Source organism: Grampus griseus, assembly GCF_964374135.1.
Source record: "Grampus griseus genome assembly, chromosome: 1".
In the NCBI taxonomy this organism is placed as follows: domain Eukaryota; kingdom Metazoa; phylum Chordata; class Mammalia; order Artiodactyla; family Delphinidae; genus Grampus; species Grampus griseus.
Genome location: NC_139017.1, coordinates 165645039 through 165661883, shown reverse-complemented (window position 1 = coordinate 165661883; position 16845 = coordinate 165645039). Strand labels below are relative to the sequence as shown.

Sequence of the window (16845 nt, the reverse complement as noted above, 5' to 3'; positions counted from 1 at the left end):
CAGCGGGGCCAGCACCCGGGCCCTCACTGCCAGTGCCCAGCAACCTGTCCAGCCTTCTATCACTGCCTCCACCCTTGCTGCGGTCAGACCGATGCCCAGCGGTTCCCCGAACGAACGTGCACATGCCACTCCCTCTGCCTGAAGCACTCCCCCTTCTCTTTACCTGGGTCCCTCCCTCTCCCTCAGGCCTCATCAGATACAGACCCCTCTGAGAAGCCTTCCCTGACCCCACCCTGGATTTAGGGCCCTCGTCTGTGCTTACACCGTGCCCCCCTACCTGGCTGCGCGGTGACGGCCGCTTCCTTTCTCCCCGCCATTACGCTGGGGGCACGTGGGGACCTGAAATTGTCTGACACTCACCACTGCTTCCCCAGCGCCAGCTGGCGGCCCCGCACACAGCAGGCACTGGGTACAGCCTTGCAGAATAAACACAGGAGTTGAGTGAGATGGTGAGAAGCCCAGGCTCTGGCCTGGGAGGGGAGAGAAGGGAGGCAGGAGGCCCCCTGCTGTGCCTGCTCAGTGCCTCCATTTCCTGCTCCCTCCCACCCCACCTTCAGCCAGGTCTGGGGGCACGTGAGCCACACACTCCCAGAGCAGATGCCCCTCCTGGGGAGCGGATCAGAGAGAAGAGCAGAGCAGAGATTCCTCTCCGTCTGACCCTGGCAGAACCAACAACCTGTGCAGGGAGGGGACATGTGGATCCTCGCTTCGGTTCACTCAGCAAACAGGAATTCCAAATGGGCTCAGTGGGGTACCGCAGGGCTCCTCAGTTGGCCACCAAGTAAGGGGGGTCATCAGCACATCGCTTCATTTGTCACATATTTGTTGTGGCCCATGATGTATGTCAGGCCCTGCTCTAGGTGCTGGGGACACACTAGTAAACAAACCAAATATCCCTGCCCTGGTGGAACTTATATCCTAGTGGGAGGCACAGGGGATTTTTTAAAACACATGCAATAAACGAGTAAAGCGTATGGTATATCAGAAGATAAAAAGTGCCATGGGAAAAAAAGCAAAGTAGAACAGGGTGATTGGGAGCTGCAGGGGTCAGCGCTTCATTTTTAAATAGGGGAGAAGGGGTGGGCCTCAGCGAGAGGGCTTCCTCTGAACAAAGGTGCAGAGGAGCTGGGGGAGCGAACTGTGTAGAACCTGAGCGAAGAGCATCCCAGGCAGAGGGAATAGCCAGTGCAAAGGCCCTGAGGCTGGAACATGTCTGGCAGGTTCAGAAACAGCCAGGAAGCTAGTGTGACTGGAGCAGAGTGAGGGGGCAGGAGCAGGAGGTATGAGGGGCCATGACATGTAGATTCTTATCAACCGTTGAAGGACCTTGGTTTTCATTCTGAGTGAAATGAGAAGCCTCTGGAAGGGTCTGAGCAAAAGACTGATGTGCTCTGAGTTACAGTTTTCACAGGATTTCTCTGGCTGCCATGTGGAGAAAGGACTGAAGGGGCTGGGCTGTGCCAGGCAAGGACAGAACAGGGGCCGTGAGGTGGCTGCTGGGATAATCCAGGGAAGATATGATGGTGGCTGGACCAGGGTGGCAACGGGGGAGGTGGTGGGAAGGGGGTGGATTCTGACACACTTTGAAAGCAGAGCCACCAGATTTGCTGCAGGATTGGATACAGGGTATGCAAGAAAGAGCAAAGCCAAGGAGTTCTAGATATTAAGCCTCTGGGTAAGACTTAACTTGAAGTAAAAGTTCCTGGGCTTAAAAATCATTTTAGACATAAATGTAAAAATAATTAAACCATTAACATTTCCAGAAGACAATTTAGGTAACTATTTAACTGATATGTGGATGGAGAAGCACCTTCTAAGCACAAAAGCAATGGAAGGACCATAAGACAAAGGTGGACAAATTTAACTACACAGAAATAAAAAGCCACCTGTATGTTAAAAATAAAATTCAAGGGCTTCCCTGGTGGCGCAGTGGTTGGGAGTCCGCCTGCCGATGCAGGGGACACGGGTTCGTGCCCCGGTACGGGAAGATTCCACATGCCGCGGAGCGGCTGGGCCCGTGAGCCGTGGCCGCTGAGGCTGTGCGTCCGGAGCCTGTGCTCCGCACGGGAGAGGCCACAACAGTGAGAGGCCCGCATACCGCCAAAAAAAATAATAATAATAAAATAAAATAAAATTCATAAATTCCATCACCCCATCCTACTCCCCAAGTAATAAAATCATGATCGTAGATGTAGCTTAAACGTATTGTGTTCTTTGTGCCAAGAACTCTTTTAATGCTTAACGTGTGTGTATTCATTTAATCCTGATAATTTCCCACTTTGAGTATGAGGAAACCAGGACACAGAGAGGTCCCACAGCTGTGCAAGGCAAAAACCAGGGTACAAACCCAGGGTGTCTGGCTCCAGAGCACACACACTTAGTCACGCTGTGCTACCTACACCCTTCTGAGCTAGAATAAGACAGGCTCACATGCTCCGTCACCTGGAACCATTTGGGAGCATCACTATTTAGAGGGTGAGTCAGTAACAAGGAAACAGGTGACAGCAGGGATTTGTTTTCAAAATAGACCCCAGAATAGAACGTGTTGTTCACAGATCAACACATTCTCAAGCTCAAGCTCCTACGCCCTGCATCTGAGCAGGATTTTGTTTTTTGTTTTTTTTCTCAAAGCCCTGCCAGCCCTGTGATCGCATATCCACCAGCCACCCTCTGTGGCTGGGACAGAGGAGGAAGCTGAGGCCCGGGTATGTGTGTGATGGCTCCAAGTCACCCTCACGGGCTCATGTTTTCCATCGTTCAGCAGGTGCTGAATGAGTACCGAGGGCTATGGTGCCTGGATGTGGAGCCAGGGGGACTCACCTGGTTTCTCAGCCATACGCTGCTACTGGCCAGCTAGGTGACCTTGGGGAAGCCATCAAACCTCTCTGAGCCTTGGCATCTTTATGTGCGAAGCAGTAGGAATGATACTTTCACAGAGTTATGAGGATTAAATGGATATTAAAGCGCTTTGTACTAATAATATTTAACAATAGCCAACTCTTCATGATAACAGTTAACAATTATTCAGTGCTTTCTATTTGCCAAATACTGCACAAAGCCCTTTAAAAAGATTCTCATTTAATCTTTGCAGCCCCCTTACAAGGTAGGGGATTTGTTTATTTATTATCTCCATTTTGTAGATGAAAGAAGTGAGGCACAGAGAGGTTAAGTAACTTGCCAAAGTTCACACAGCCAGGTCAATACAGTGGTTGATCTTGAATTCAAACCCATAAAGCAGCTTATTTGTGACCATTATTACTGGCAGATCCAGAATTCAAATCCAGGTCTCTGGATGCCTGGATCCTCCTTCCCTCATCCTGAATTTCCCATGTGGGTTCAGGATGGCAGTTGGTGACCCTGACAGTCGTAAATCATCCAAGAGTCCAATATTTTCTGAAGACTCTTGCCTGCAGGGGTCCTCATTCAACTTCAGTTCAACAGATGCCCCTCCCGGGAGCCAGGCCTTGTGCAAGGCTCTGGCCACAAGGAGCTCACATTCTATCCCAAGACACAGGCTGGGGAAGCACCCAGAATAAACTGGTAGCCTGGCAGTTGTAAGTGTAGATTTTGCAGCCTGGATTCAAACAACACTTCTGTCATTTATTAGCTGTGTCCATGTCCCCTTGGACAGGTCATTTAACATTTCTTATACCACAGTTTCTTCATCAAAAATGGGAAGGATAATATTATGTTGGACCAAATGAAATTGCCATTTCTGCAGGTCAGAAGCAGTCAAATATTGACAGTTCCATAGAGCTCAGCTTAATAATACTATTTACCTGGGAAGATTGTTAGGGAGGATTAATTGGGTCGATGCCTATAAAGTACCTAGAAAAGGGTCTCGTGTGTGGTAAATCCATGCTAAACTGTGAGCCAATAGTGTTATTAATTTTGGTGAGGCGAAACCAAAGGGTCACCAAAGCAGGGATGGCTGTGCTCAGAGCCGTGCATTCAAAAGCGTTTATTAAGCACCTACTTTATACCACCTTCACATATACTCCAGAGGAAACATTCTAGAGCAAGAGCTCACAACTTGGGATTCACAGACTCCTAGAGCTTCCAGGGCATGTGAACATTCCAGAATTATATGCTGACTGTGGGCATGTGCACATACACGTGAATACTTTGCCAACAAGCAGATTCATAGCTTTCATCAGGCACTCATGACCCCAAACAGGTGGAGAGAGAAAACCAGCATTACCAATGAGTAATGCTGTTATTCTTCCAGCACCCTCTATGTGCCAGGCCCTGGGATTTAGCGAGAACGAGATAGACATGGCTTCTGTCCCTCTGGGGGAGGGAGGGTAAAGCAAGCACTCGCGCAGGCAGGAGAGTGTTCCAGAAAGGGGTGGCAGGAGGCTGTGGGCCTGTGAATCTGGGAGCCCTGATACAAGGTAGAAAAGCCATACAGACATCCGGGGGAGTGGGTGTGGAGACAGGGCAGCAGGAGCCTGAGGAGAAGGCATTGGCCTCCACTGAAGGGATCCAGGCAGGCTTCACAAGGGAGGTGGCATTTGATCTGGACACAAAGGAGGAAAAGGGTGTTCCAGGTTGAGAGAACCACATGAGCAAAAGCATGGAGGCAAGCAATTATGAGGTGTGTCTGGGACCTCTGGGCAAATAATTCCTTGTGCTGGCATATAGAGGAACAAGGGAGCTGTAAGTGGAGCCCCTCACGGAGCACTTGGAATGCCAGGTGAAGGCATGCACCTCTGTCCTGTAAGGGATAGAGAGCCCTCCTGACTAGCACTCCTGACCAAGGCTTGGGACGGCATCTGATTGGTTGGCAGCGCCCAACTAGGCTTTGAGCTCCTGCCGTGCTTCTCCTTAGCTCCCTGAGCTGACCCATTCCTGTCCTTCCTCCCCAGCTGGCCCGGCAGGAAGGGCTTCTCCCAGTTCTATTGGGAGGGAGACTGAAAGTCAGTCGCCAAGAACCACAGGCCAGACACCGAGTCTGGGCAAAAAAGAGAGCATCTCCGGGGAGCTGATGCACCCTCTCTGAGGAGGGCTGACTTGGGGAAGGAGTCACAGCTGAGTACTCCAGGAGGAGGACGCATGGACCAGATCTGGGTGGATTTCCTCCAGAGGCAGTGAGCATGGTGATTAAGAGCCCCGGCCCTCAGCTCAATTCTGACAGACCTGGGTTCAAATCCTGGCTGTGCCATTTGCTAGCTGTGTGGCCTCGGGCAGATTACTTGGCCTCTCTGAGCTGCAGTTTTCTCACATGTGAAATGAGAATAATGATCCCTTCCTCCAAGAGTTGATGGGTGCAGAAGATGAGATTATGCATGTAAAGAGCCTGGCACAGTGTTGGGCACAGACAAACAGCTAAGAAAGTGGAAGCTGGTATTATTCTTCTTCTATCTCTATCATCTGGATTCTGTCGTCTGACATTCAGTGTCTGTTATGTGCAGAGCGTTATGCAGTATGCCAGGGAGAAAGGAATGAGAAAAAAACATGCACCCATCCCCCTCTTCCCAGGCTCCCACAGCCTAAGATGGTGGTTCTTAACTTCTTTAGGGTCTCAGACTCCTCTGAGTTTGCTAAAAGTTTTGGATCCTATGGCCAGAGAAACACAAATATGCATATGTGTGTATATAAAATCATAAGACAGAAAAATCCAGAAAAAAAAATCTATACTCAGGGATAGATTTTTGGAGAACTTTTACTTTCAACAATATATATTTACGTAAATTTTAAACTATTTATAAGGAGCATAAATTACTTTTCTAATTCAAAGAGACAATAATAATAAATGCATTCCATTTCAGCAGCTCCACCAAACCCATCCTGGGACTGCCAAGTGGTTCACAGACCCAAATTAAGAAAACCCTGACCTAAAGGGCTAGACAGACACCCACACAAATAATCCAAAATGAGAATAATGTATTAGAGCAGCGGTTGGCAAGCTTTTCTGTAAAGGGTCAGACAGTAAATATTTTAGGCTCTGCAGGCCTTATGGTCTCTGTTGTAACGGCTCAACTCAGCCACTGTAGCGTGAAAGCAGCCACAGGCAAAGGAATGTGTGTGGCTGTGTTCCAATAAAACTTTATTTATGATACTTTATTACAAAATGGGCATTGGGCCATTTTGCCAACCCCTGTGTTAGCGGTTCCAGCTCTTGGAATACTGGAATGTCTGAATTAGAGGCTGAGAGTGGTCAACTAACATGTCCAAGATCACGCAACTGAGCAGGGCTGTGGCCTCACTCACCAACCAGCCAAGCCTTGCTACGGCCCAGGACTTCACCTCCCAACTCCCAGAGCTGCTGCCTCCAAAGTCACAACTCCTGAAGCCGTGGGAGAATGTGGGCAGGGAGCTGGGGAGCCAGAGGGAGGCCCAGGCTGGGTGAGGGCCAGATGGTCTGGGAAGTGGAAGACTAGTTATCTGGGAGGGGGAATGAGGGGTAGATCATCTTTCCCTTCCTTCAAAGCATTTTGCTGACTCAGTGCTGGGGTCAGAATTGGGTCTTTAACATCCAAGTTACAGTCTTCCCTTCTGCATCAAAAAGTAAAAATCCACATCGGATCAGGAATCAACTTCATATGCCCCATGGCCAGCCTCACACTGATCACCAGGGAATTTGAGATCCAGAAAGGTTTAAGACTTGGCTAGCGGGGTACCTGGGAAGTGGGCCCAGGAGCCATGGGTACTCAGACCCTTGTGAGGCAGCCGTTCCAGTGCCTGGGAGGGCTAAGGCAGCCGGGAAGTCTCCTGAGGGGAGAGGAGGCTTGAATGAGGCCTTGAAAGGCAGGGAGATCTCCTTAGCAGAAGCCCAAGAACATGGTCTGTTGCCTGCTCTTTCTATATTTTTGTTCCAATTCTCTCTCTTCCTTCTTGACTTCCTCTTCCTTTACTTTGCACCCCCTGATTGTCTATCACAAGAGTGATAAGCCTATCTATCCTTCCATGCCCACACTCATAACAGACATTGTTAATCAATCTTGACAGTCTTTTAGCTGCTCCAGGAAGCCATTATTAATCAATTAGAGTTGGAACAAAAACTAGAACCTATTTGCTATCCCTGCTGACCTCTCTGTTCCCCTCACCCTTCTACTCAGCTCAGTGCCCATCTGCTCACTGAGGCCCAGAGAGGTCAAGTGAAAGGCAGGGGCTTGCCCCATTCATACAGGGGCCACATGGGAGTGTACTTCCCTCCACCGAGGGACTGGCTCTCACTTTTCTATCTGTCCACATCTTGTGTCTGCGCACATGACTGAGCCTGGTCTTCTGTCCCAGTGACCCCAGGCATGAAGATCTACATCGACCCTTTCACCTACGAGGACCCCAATGAGGCAGTGCGGGAGTTTGCCAAGGAAATTGACATCTCCTGTGTCAAAATTGAGCAGGTGATCGGAGCAGGTAGGTGACTGGTACCCTCTCAGGTACCATGGCCTCAGCCATGGGTCAGGGGACCACCCCAGTGTGTACTCCAGGGATAGAGGGCAGGATGTGGGGCAGGAGCCTCAGAGGACCCTCCAAGGCCTGAAGGCTCAGAATACCCAAGGTGGAAGGGCCCTCAAAGTTCGCCCAGTAAAACTACTTCATCACCAGATGAGGAAACAGGACTGGGAAGGAACTTGCACATCACATCAGAGATTGAGCTAAGTCTGGAACCCAGGTCTCTGGACTTAGTCTAGTGCTTTGTCCTTCCCACCATTCATCCCAGGTCCCTCGCTCCATCTCCCCAGGTTCCCCTACATCCTTACCCCACACCCAGCCAAATATCACAGGACGGCCATGAAAGGTTTCCTCTTACTCCCAAAGGTGGCTGAGACTCTTCTGGGCCCTTGCATTCTATAAAGGGGTTGTGTGTCTGGGAGGATGAGCTGACCACTGAGGAGGAAAAGCTCCTGCAGGTCCCAGGAGCAGAGGTTACAGGGAACAGGGAGGGAGGGGGCACTTCCACCTGGTAAGTGACATCCTGCCTCTTTTGGTGTGTCTGTCCCAGGGGAGTTTGGTGAGGTATGCAGCGGCCACCTGAAGCTTCCAGGCAAGAGAGAGATCTTTGTAGCCATCAAGACGCTCAAGTCGGGCTATACTGAGAAGCAGCGCCGGGACTTCCTGAGCGAGGCCTCCATCATGGGCCAGTTCGACCACCCCAACGTCATCCACCTGGAGGGTGTTGTCACCAAGAGCACACCTGTGATGATCATCACCGAGTTTATGGAGAATGGCTCCCTGGACTCCTTCCTCCGGGTAAGGGAAGCCAAGAATGGTGGGGCAGGAAGAGGAGTGGTAGACATAGCTTTATACTGTCAGAGGCTGAAAGGGTCTTGGCAAGATCTAGGGCAAGAATGGCTTGCTTGCTGCCACCTTCCATTCCGTTACCCATGCCAGGCATTGCTAATAAATCTCAGACTCTGTCCCACTAAACCCAGAAGCAATCTCAGAGTCCATCTCAATCCAGGAATTCCTCAATCCGGGAAACCACAGCGAGTTGATCAGAGTTGGCATACAACCTGAAATCTGTTCCCTCCAAGCTCTTAGCCAGCCTTCTCACTATGCACAAGAGAAAACTGAGGCTCTAAGAGAAGTAGAGTTTGCCCAGTGTCACCCAGAGGGTCGAGATGAGAGCCAGGACTGGAGCAAGGTTTCTTGACCCTGAGACCAGAGTTTTTACCAGATTTGGATTTTCCCAAAGCTGTACAGGGAGAGAGTTCAGAGCACAAGGCCAACAGAGGAAAGTTTCTAGGCCCCCCAAGAGATCACAGTCAACCAGCTAGACAAAGAGCACTGACTAGGAATCAGAAGTATGCCATCAGACTAGGTGCTATTTAATAAATATGTATTAAGCACCTAGTACGTGCTAGGCACCTTCCATGCACCTTCTTGTTGAACTCTTGACAGCCCTAGAAGGTGGGTGTTAGTTATCCCCATTTAACACGCAGATGAGGAAACTGAGACTCAGAGAAGTTAGGTCACATGTCCAAGGTTGCACAGCCAGCAAGGGGCAGAGCCAGAGTCAAACCAGCTCCAGAGTCCATGTTCTCTCCACCACCCTGAAACTGGCTTCTCTGAGGTCTCTGAGCATCTGAGTCCTTCCCACCGAGAGCCCAGGCCAGGGCAGCAGGGTCCTGCTCCGGTTTCCCATTCTGAGAATGCTCCAGAGATCTGACTCATGCCCTTCCATTTACTCTGTGTTTCCTCCACTTCTCCCGAAGCAAAATGATGGGCAGTTCACAGTCATCCAGCTGGTGGGCATGCTGCGGGGCATCGCGGCCGGCATGAAGTACCTGGCAGACATGAACTACGTCCACCGCGACCTGGCTGCCCGCAACATCCTCGTCAACAGCAACCTGGTCTGCAAGGTGTCTGACTTTGGGCTCTCACGCTTTCTGGAGGACGATACCTCAGACCCCACCTACACCAGCGCCCTGGTAAGATGGAGGCAGGGAACAGTGGAGTCACAGGGCCAGGGAGGAGGACGAATATCCGTCTCTCCCCGCAATACGTTTTCACCAACACTTGCTCATGCCGAGCGCTGTGCTGGGCCCTGGAGACGTAGAGACATAAACCATGTTTTCTGCCCTCTTGGAGCTCACAGACTGGTGGACACAGATATGCAGAGCACCAGAGAGTGACGGGGCTGTGAGTTAGACACCAGCCTTGGGAGGCAGAGGAAGGCTTGCCAAGAAGGAGTGATAGTTGAGCTGAAAGCCAGGGGCCAGTAAAAGTTTGTCAGATGCCGTATTCTCATGGGGAGCTGTGACTGAAACACAGGCTGTCGGGGAGATTGGTGGGCACCCATGCCGGAGAAGTCGGCAGGGCCAGATCGCGGAGACTCTTGACTGCCCCAGCTCAGGACTCTCTCCCGAAAGCTGTTGGGGTTGTTGAAGGGTTTTAAACAGAAAGGAATAAGACACAATCCCTAGCCTCAGAGGTGGTTCGGATGGGACTTAGGGAAAGATTTGCAGAGGGACCTCAAGGACAAGAAGGAGGTTACCAGATGGCAGAGTGGGAAAAGGCACTCCATGCGGAGGGGAAGGCATGTGCAAACGCCTGGAGGCCCAGAGCAGCGAGGTGGGTCTGGGGACAGTAAGATACTTCGTGTGGTTGTGCAGCACAGGGCACAGGCTGGGGAGCTTTGCGAGCGGAGGGCATGAGGGTAAGCCTCCCACCCGTTAACCCTCCTCATTCTGTTCCCCAGGGTGGGAAGATCCCCATCCGCTGGACGGCCCCAGAAGCCATCCAGTACCGGAAGTTCACCTCGGCCAGTGACGTCTGGAGCTATGGTATCGTCATGTGGGAGGTGATGTCCTATGGGGAGCGACCCTACTGGGACATGACCAACCAGGACGTAAGTCTCCAAGGGGATGGGCAGAGCCTCTCTGGCCAGCCAGACAGGAGGGGAAGATCCAGAACTTCTGGCCTTTTGCGTGTCTCTCAGCGGGGTGGGAACAAGGTCTCTGAGATCCCAGCCCGATGTTGGTTGATTCAAACGTCTGCACGGGACCCTGGACTCTCCAGGGGACTCAGGAGTAGGAAAGGCCTACCCGTCCACAAACCAGCAAATCTTCAGAATGCTGTCACCTGTGGCCAACCCTGAATGAGACCATATCTGCCCCTCAGATGTTTACCACCCGTATGGGAGACAAGACAGTTGTTCTGGGAACCAGATGTAGCTATCAGGTGCTACGTGTGATCAGGTACTAAAGTGGAGGAGGCAGGTGTCCAGCCCTGTAGGTGTTGGAGCAAGGGCAGTGTGGGCAAGATGAGCCAGGAAGTCTTCACAGACAGGTGGGACTCACACAGTAGTGGGACTTGGAGACGCGAGCACTTCCAGTGGAAGGAACAGCCTGTGCAAAGGCCCAGAAGTGGGATGATGAGGGGTCATGTCGGGGAGCATGGAGAGGAAAGTTGATCCGAAAGGTCGATGAGGTTCAATGATGGGGTGTTTGAAAATCGATCCGAGGAACTCTGATCTGCAGCAACGCCAGAACAGGGAATGCTTGAGCAGGGAAGGTACCCACAGTCAAGCTGGGGAAGATGAATTTGGCCCTGGGGGCAGGAGAGTTTGGAGAGGTGTTTGGGCTCTTTTCCCTGACAGAAGAGGCAGGTGGGGTTGCCCACAGGAGGGTCAGCCCAGTGGACCCTGAGGCAGAGGGTATCTCAGGGTGCTGGGTGGGTGAGTGAGGGGAGCAGAACACCCAGCTGCCAGGCCAGACCGAGGCCACAGATGGTGGGAACCCAGGTGAGGCACATACTGGGGCTGCCTCCAGGAAGTGGAGGTAGTTGCCATGGCAACCAAGCAAGTCTGTCGTGCCATGTACTGGGGGCAAGACGGGCCAGGCCAGAGGGCAGATGCTCTTACCTCACCCAGCCAGCCCCACCCGGCCCCTGTGTTGTCCCCAGGTAATCAATGCCATAGAGCAGGACTATCGGCTGCCACCGCCCATGGACTGCCCAAGCGCGCTGCACCAGCTCATGCTGGACTGCTGGCAGAAGGACCGCAACCACCGGCCCAAGTTCGGCCAGATCGTCAACACGCTGGACAAGATGATCCGCAACCCTAACAGCCTCAAAGCCATGGCGCCCCTCTCTTCCGGGTACCGCCCCACCTGTCCCGCCCCTTTTCCCAGTTCTGCCCTGGCCCCACCCCCTCTGGTAAAGCTGAATTGGGATGGGGAAGGACAGCGCTAGTGTTTGTTGGAAAGATGACTACCCTGGGGTGCAGAGTGCAGGACACAGACTATCCTGAGAAGGAGAAGGAAGCCCAGTCTGGTAGAGGAAGCATCTTTTAAAGCGTGGTCGGAGAGGACAGCTTTTAAGAGAAATCGTCAGAATCTTGGTGAATAGATTTACTCCTCACTCAGTTTCCTCCTCCACACTTAAACCTGGACCCTCTGACTCGCATTTGCAACCTCCTCGACATGGCCAGGCTCACACACACATGCATGTACACATACAAATATAGTCCCGTACGTGTACGTGAACGTACAGCTGGGCACAAACGCTCATGCTTGTGCTCACACACAGTCTCACACACATGGAGACACCCATTCTCACACAGGTAGGCTCTCACACCTACACACATCCACAGGTCCCTGAGCACACACGTTCAGAAGTACATACTCACCACACAAACACGTGCACGCACGCCCCACACTCGGGTTGCCATCCTTATATCAGAGAGACTGGCTCAGGAGGTGCACTAGCTCCAGTGATCCCGGAGCTTTCCTTCTCCCACTGGTCCCCGGGTGCCCTCCATCAGGTCTGCAGCCACAACTGCCTTGCCCAGGCAGCTTCAACAGGCCAGCCCTGGCCCTGCACACTCTTACACTTCAGGACTCTTGATCACACAAGGTTTCTGAGGGGCATCGGGGTCCAGGGCTGGCTGTGGCCAGAGACTCTCTGGGCCCAAGTCCTTCACCTGCCGAGTTCTTAGGGCCAAGAGATTTTCGTGTTTGCCTCTGCCCATCCCTCCTCACCATGACCCTGCATCAGCCATTCCTGATTCTTCAGATAAAAATCACTCTGAGCTTTTAGCCTGAGGGTCACTTCACACCTCGCCTGCCAGGAAGTCATTCCCACTAGCCCCACCAGCTCTGTCTGGACTTTGGAGAGGCAGTCCACAAGATCAGCTTCCTGTAGCACAACCATGGTAGAGAAGGACAGAATGGCATCAGGGGAGGAAACAGCAAATTATCAGCACAGTTAGTCCAGCTGAAATCCCTCCTCCTCAAAAGAAGCAGCATGGAGAAGCATGTCCCGCCTCACCACTGTGGTCCAGCCTCTCCGCAGTCCCTGTAGAGTCTTCCCTAGACTTTCCAGGTAACCCCAGCTTTGAGTCCTGCACACACTCACTCTCGCCTTCTCACACAGAAATGCTCACATACACACTCACCTGCGTTCACACACGTGGATGCACATAGCCTGCAAGTGTAGTGCTTACCTTCACCCCCAGGTCAGCATGTGCCCTGACCGTCCCCATTGCCCACCCCACCCCCAGAATCAACCTGCCGCTGCTGGACCGCACGATCCCCGACTACACCAGCTTTAACACAGTGGACGAGTGGCTGGAGGCCATCAAGATGGGGCAGTACAAGGAGAGCTTCGCCAATGCCGGCTTCACCTCCTTCGACGTCGTGTCGCAGATGATGATGGAGTAAGTGCCCAGCCGCTTCCACCCACTGCCATTAGCCCCCCTCCCCACCCATCCTGCTACACGGCGGGGGGGGCCTCTGGAAAGTGAGGAATAGACAGTGTCCCAGCAGGGATATGGGGGACCAAGGGGCAAGACGGCCAACACGGACTCACATTCATATCAACACCCAGGTCTCCTGCCACCCACTGTCTGCGACCTTGGGCAAATCACAGAACCCTTCTTAGCCCCAGTTTTCTCTTCTGTAAACTGGGGAGTGGTAGGAAGATGAAAGGAGATATAAAGTGAATGACTGGGTACTTAGTAAATGCAGGTTCCCTTCTCCTCCCCCGAAGCAGAGGAGACACGTGCACCTAGGCACCCTGATTCCTAATCACGGGCTCCTCCCATCTCAACATTCACTCACTCCAGCTCCAGACGCCAACCCATTCCCCCAGGTCCTTCACCCCCTCCCTTGCCCTCTCCAGCAGAAAACCCCTGGAAAAGCCCAGGCAGCTCTACCTGGAAAGAGTCCCTCCACCCCCACATTTCCCTAACACATGTGCTTCTCTCCCAAAGGGACATTCTCCGGGTTGGGGTCACCCTGGCTGGTCACCAGAAAAAAATCCTGAACAGTATCCAGGTGATGCGGGCACAGATGAACCAGATCCAGTCTGTGGAGGTTTGACGTTCACCTGCCTCGGCTCACCTCTTCCTCCAGGCCCCGCCCCCTCCGCCCCACATGCTGGCCCCCGGTTCTTCGTCCACCGCAGGGTCAGCCACCTGCCAGGAGGCCACGGGCAACGGGAAGAACCAAGCAGCGCTCCAGCCATGAGACGTCACCAAGAACAACACATGCAACTTCAGATGATGGAAAAAAGGGAATGGGGACAAAAGAAAATAGATCCCGGGAGGGGGCGGGAAACACAAGGAATAGTTTTTAAAGAGGATTCTCATAAGGAAAGCGATCATTGTTCTTGGAGGAGAAAAAGGGCTTGGGAGATTCACGCAGTTTGTCCAATCGGAGATCAAAAGCAGTTTCTCTCCAACTCCCTCTGGGAAGGTGACCTGGCCGGAGCCAAGAAACACTTTCAGGAACACAAATGTGAAGGGGAGAGACAGGGGCCACACTTCTCTCCCGTGCCCGGGGCTGCTCTTCCAGGTCTCACTCAACAGCCATGCGTCAGGCGGATGAGCAGGCGATGGGCAACCAACCCCGGAGCCGCTCTTGGAAAATCCAGTCCCGCTGCCTCTGGGCAAACAGAAGAATTTTTCTGTCTCTGGAGAATATTCTAGAAACTCCAATGAAAGAGACTTGTTTCTCCTGTCAGCTCCCGGGGCTGAAAAGGGACTTTTGTCCTCCTGGGTCAGGGAGAACGTGGGGACGCCAGAAAGGTCAGCCTTCCTGAGGTTGACCATCCCCCTCCCCCCGGTCTGCAGCTCACGTCCACGTCATGCGCACGGCTCGGCGGCCATGGCCCAGCTGGGCACCCGCTCCTGCCGGTCCACACCTGGAGGACTGATGCTGCAATGACTGCCATCAGCTACGACTGCCACTGAGAAGGATTGCTCCTACATCTGGGTTTGTTTACAGCAATTTGTGGACTCGGGGGTATTTTGGTCAGGGGTGGATTTGGTTTGGGGGGGTTGGGGTTTGTTGGTTGGTTTTTTTTTTATGACAATGAAGTGACACTTTGACATTTCCTACCTTTTGAGGACTTGATCCTTCTCCAGGAAGAAGGTGCTTTCTGCTTCCTGACTTAGGCAATACACCAAGGGCGAGATTTTATATGCACATTTCTGGATTTTTTATATGGTTTTCATTGACACCCTTCCCTCCTCCCCCCTGCATAGAGTTCCCACCTGCTGCCAGGCCTCACCAAAGCCGACTGCCACGGGGCCATCTGGGCCATTCAGAGACTGAGTGAGATTTGGGTGGAGGGTGGGGGCCAAGGTGGAGGAGCATCCCACCCCAGGACTGTTTCTGAAAGCAACAGATTGAGGAGGAGGCTGCAGGGTCAGAAGCCTCTGCCCACATCTCCATCTCCTTCTGTCCCAGTCTATCCAGTACTTCCCAGGCAAACAGGCCCCTTCGAGGTTCCTGAGTGCCCTCGGGTGGCCAGAACCCAGTTTTGTCTCTGGGAGCCTAAACCAGGCCAGGACCCAGGTCATTCACTGTGATATCCCAGCCCTCCAGAGCATCACCGTCAGACCACGTGCAGGCGTGCTCCTCTCCTCCCCTTGCAAGAAAGCATGTGATTTCTCTCCCACCTCCTTCCCTCCACCAGATCTTTGCCCAGGTCTGAAAGTCTTGGCCGTGGGAAAATAATCAGCCAAGTGGTCTGGCCACAGGCTCTCTCCTATGAGTAAATGCAGCTACCTGAGCAGAACAATCGGTTAGTGAACTGAATGGAAATAAACACTTTAGTTAGAAAATGACCCCTGTTCTCTGTCAGTTCCCACAGAGACCCTGGCACCTTTGGGACATGTCAAGAGACCCATGATGCTCTTCTAAGGGACTTTTCCTACCTCAGCGTTCCCGAAGGCCCAGGGCTGAGAAAACACATGGAGGACACCATGGTCCATGTGGCCTTTCTGGCTCTGGCTTGTCAAAAGCACAGGCAAAAAAAAAAAAAAGCACAGGCAATGAAAGAAGTGAGTCGGAAGTGGCTCAAAACTTGGAGTCTGATGCCCTGCAGATCAGTGTGAACCACTGCAGGACGCATTAGGAGCAGGGAGGTGACAGCAGTGCACTCGCTCTTTTGGGCCAGAGAAAGGGGGCCCAGGTATTAAGTGAGCTGTGATGGTGGCAGTGTGAGGGTCCCGGAGAACCCATGGATCTGCAGTCAAAGCCACAGGTATTATCACCTTATCCTGGTCAACTCTAATATCCTCTGAGCAGATGGATTTCTACTCACGTACAATCAAAATTCTTCGTGTGGAAGGAGGAGGCTGGGGAGGGAGAGCCAGGGACGCCACATCTCAGGACCTTTCCCTTTGTCCGTGGGAGGCTGACCAGTGAGAAAGATTCATGCCGCAGGTGGTCACCTAAAGGCCCCTCAGTGAGAGCAAGCGTCCAGCACGGACCAGCCTGTCATCTGTCACTCACCTGTTCTCAGAGCCCGAGATGCAAGGGGAAGGAAGGGATTAGAGGGGAGCATGGGCCCCCCCAGGGGGAACAGCAGAGCAAGCCACAAGGAAGGCATTGGCTGGTTTCCCACGAACTGGCCAGCCTTGGCCCAGCCAGCTGCCCTTTGTGCCCCAAAGATGCCCAGCACGGGTGGCAGCTGTCCCGACACACAAGGTCACCTTCTGGAGGGAGCTGCCCTGATGCTCTTCAGATTAACTCTGTCTCCTCAGCCCGTCCCCCCAACTGCTCTGGGGCCCCATAGGGGGCTGGCAGTTGGTGCTTCCTGTCAGATGGCTTCCTGTCCTAAGCCGCTAGGCTGGTGTCTGCTAGCCAGCACGTCTGCCCATCCACCCTTCAGGGCTTGAGTCCTCCGTGGTCCTGGGCCTCCACGTGCCTGCTTCTCAAGAGTTAGGGTGCTACCCAAACCCTCTGTCTCTACTTCAGGGTAACAGACAGACGTCGCTGTGACTGTCCCGGGTGCAGGCAGATGCTCACCTCTCCCCGCTGCTGGGGCAGCTCCCCCCGCCACCTCTTGCCTGCTTCTCAGTGGGGATGGTGGGCCATGCTGCCAAGCGCCTTCCACTGATGGCTGCCTGCTCGCCCAGGCACACGGCTCTGAGCCACCCGCTGC

At 52.9% G+C, this 16845-nt stretch overlaps 1 protein-coding gene across 4 annotated transcripts in view; it reads left to right on the top strand.

Moving 5' to 3' along the window:
* The window catches only part of EPHB2 (EPH receptor B2), a gene marked incomplete at its 5' end in the record, with an annotated part of 186390 nt that extends 171534 nt beyond the window's left edge, over positions 1-14856 (top strand). For 3 of the 4 annotated variants that reach the window (XM_082654410.1, XM_082654408.1, XM_082654409.1), the window contains 7 exons: positions 7240-7362; positions 7952-8199; positions 9165-9380; positions 10151-10300; positions 11356-11549; positions 12953-13108; positions 13664-13937. In XM_082654410.1, the coding sequence (XP_082510536.1) occupies positions 7240-7362; positions 7952-8199; positions 9165-9380; positions 10151-10300; positions 11356-11549; positions 12953-13108; positions 13664-13772 (1196 nt within the window). In that variant the 3' untranslated portion in view covers positions 13773-13937. Of the gene's footprint in view, positions 1-7239; positions 7363-7951; positions 8200-9164; positions 9381-10150; positions 10301-11355; positions 11550-12952; positions 13109-13663 lie in introns of all 4 variants that reach the window. The other variant, XM_082654407.1, reaches the window with a different exon arrangement.
* Positions 14857-16845: the final 1989 nt, after the last annotated feature.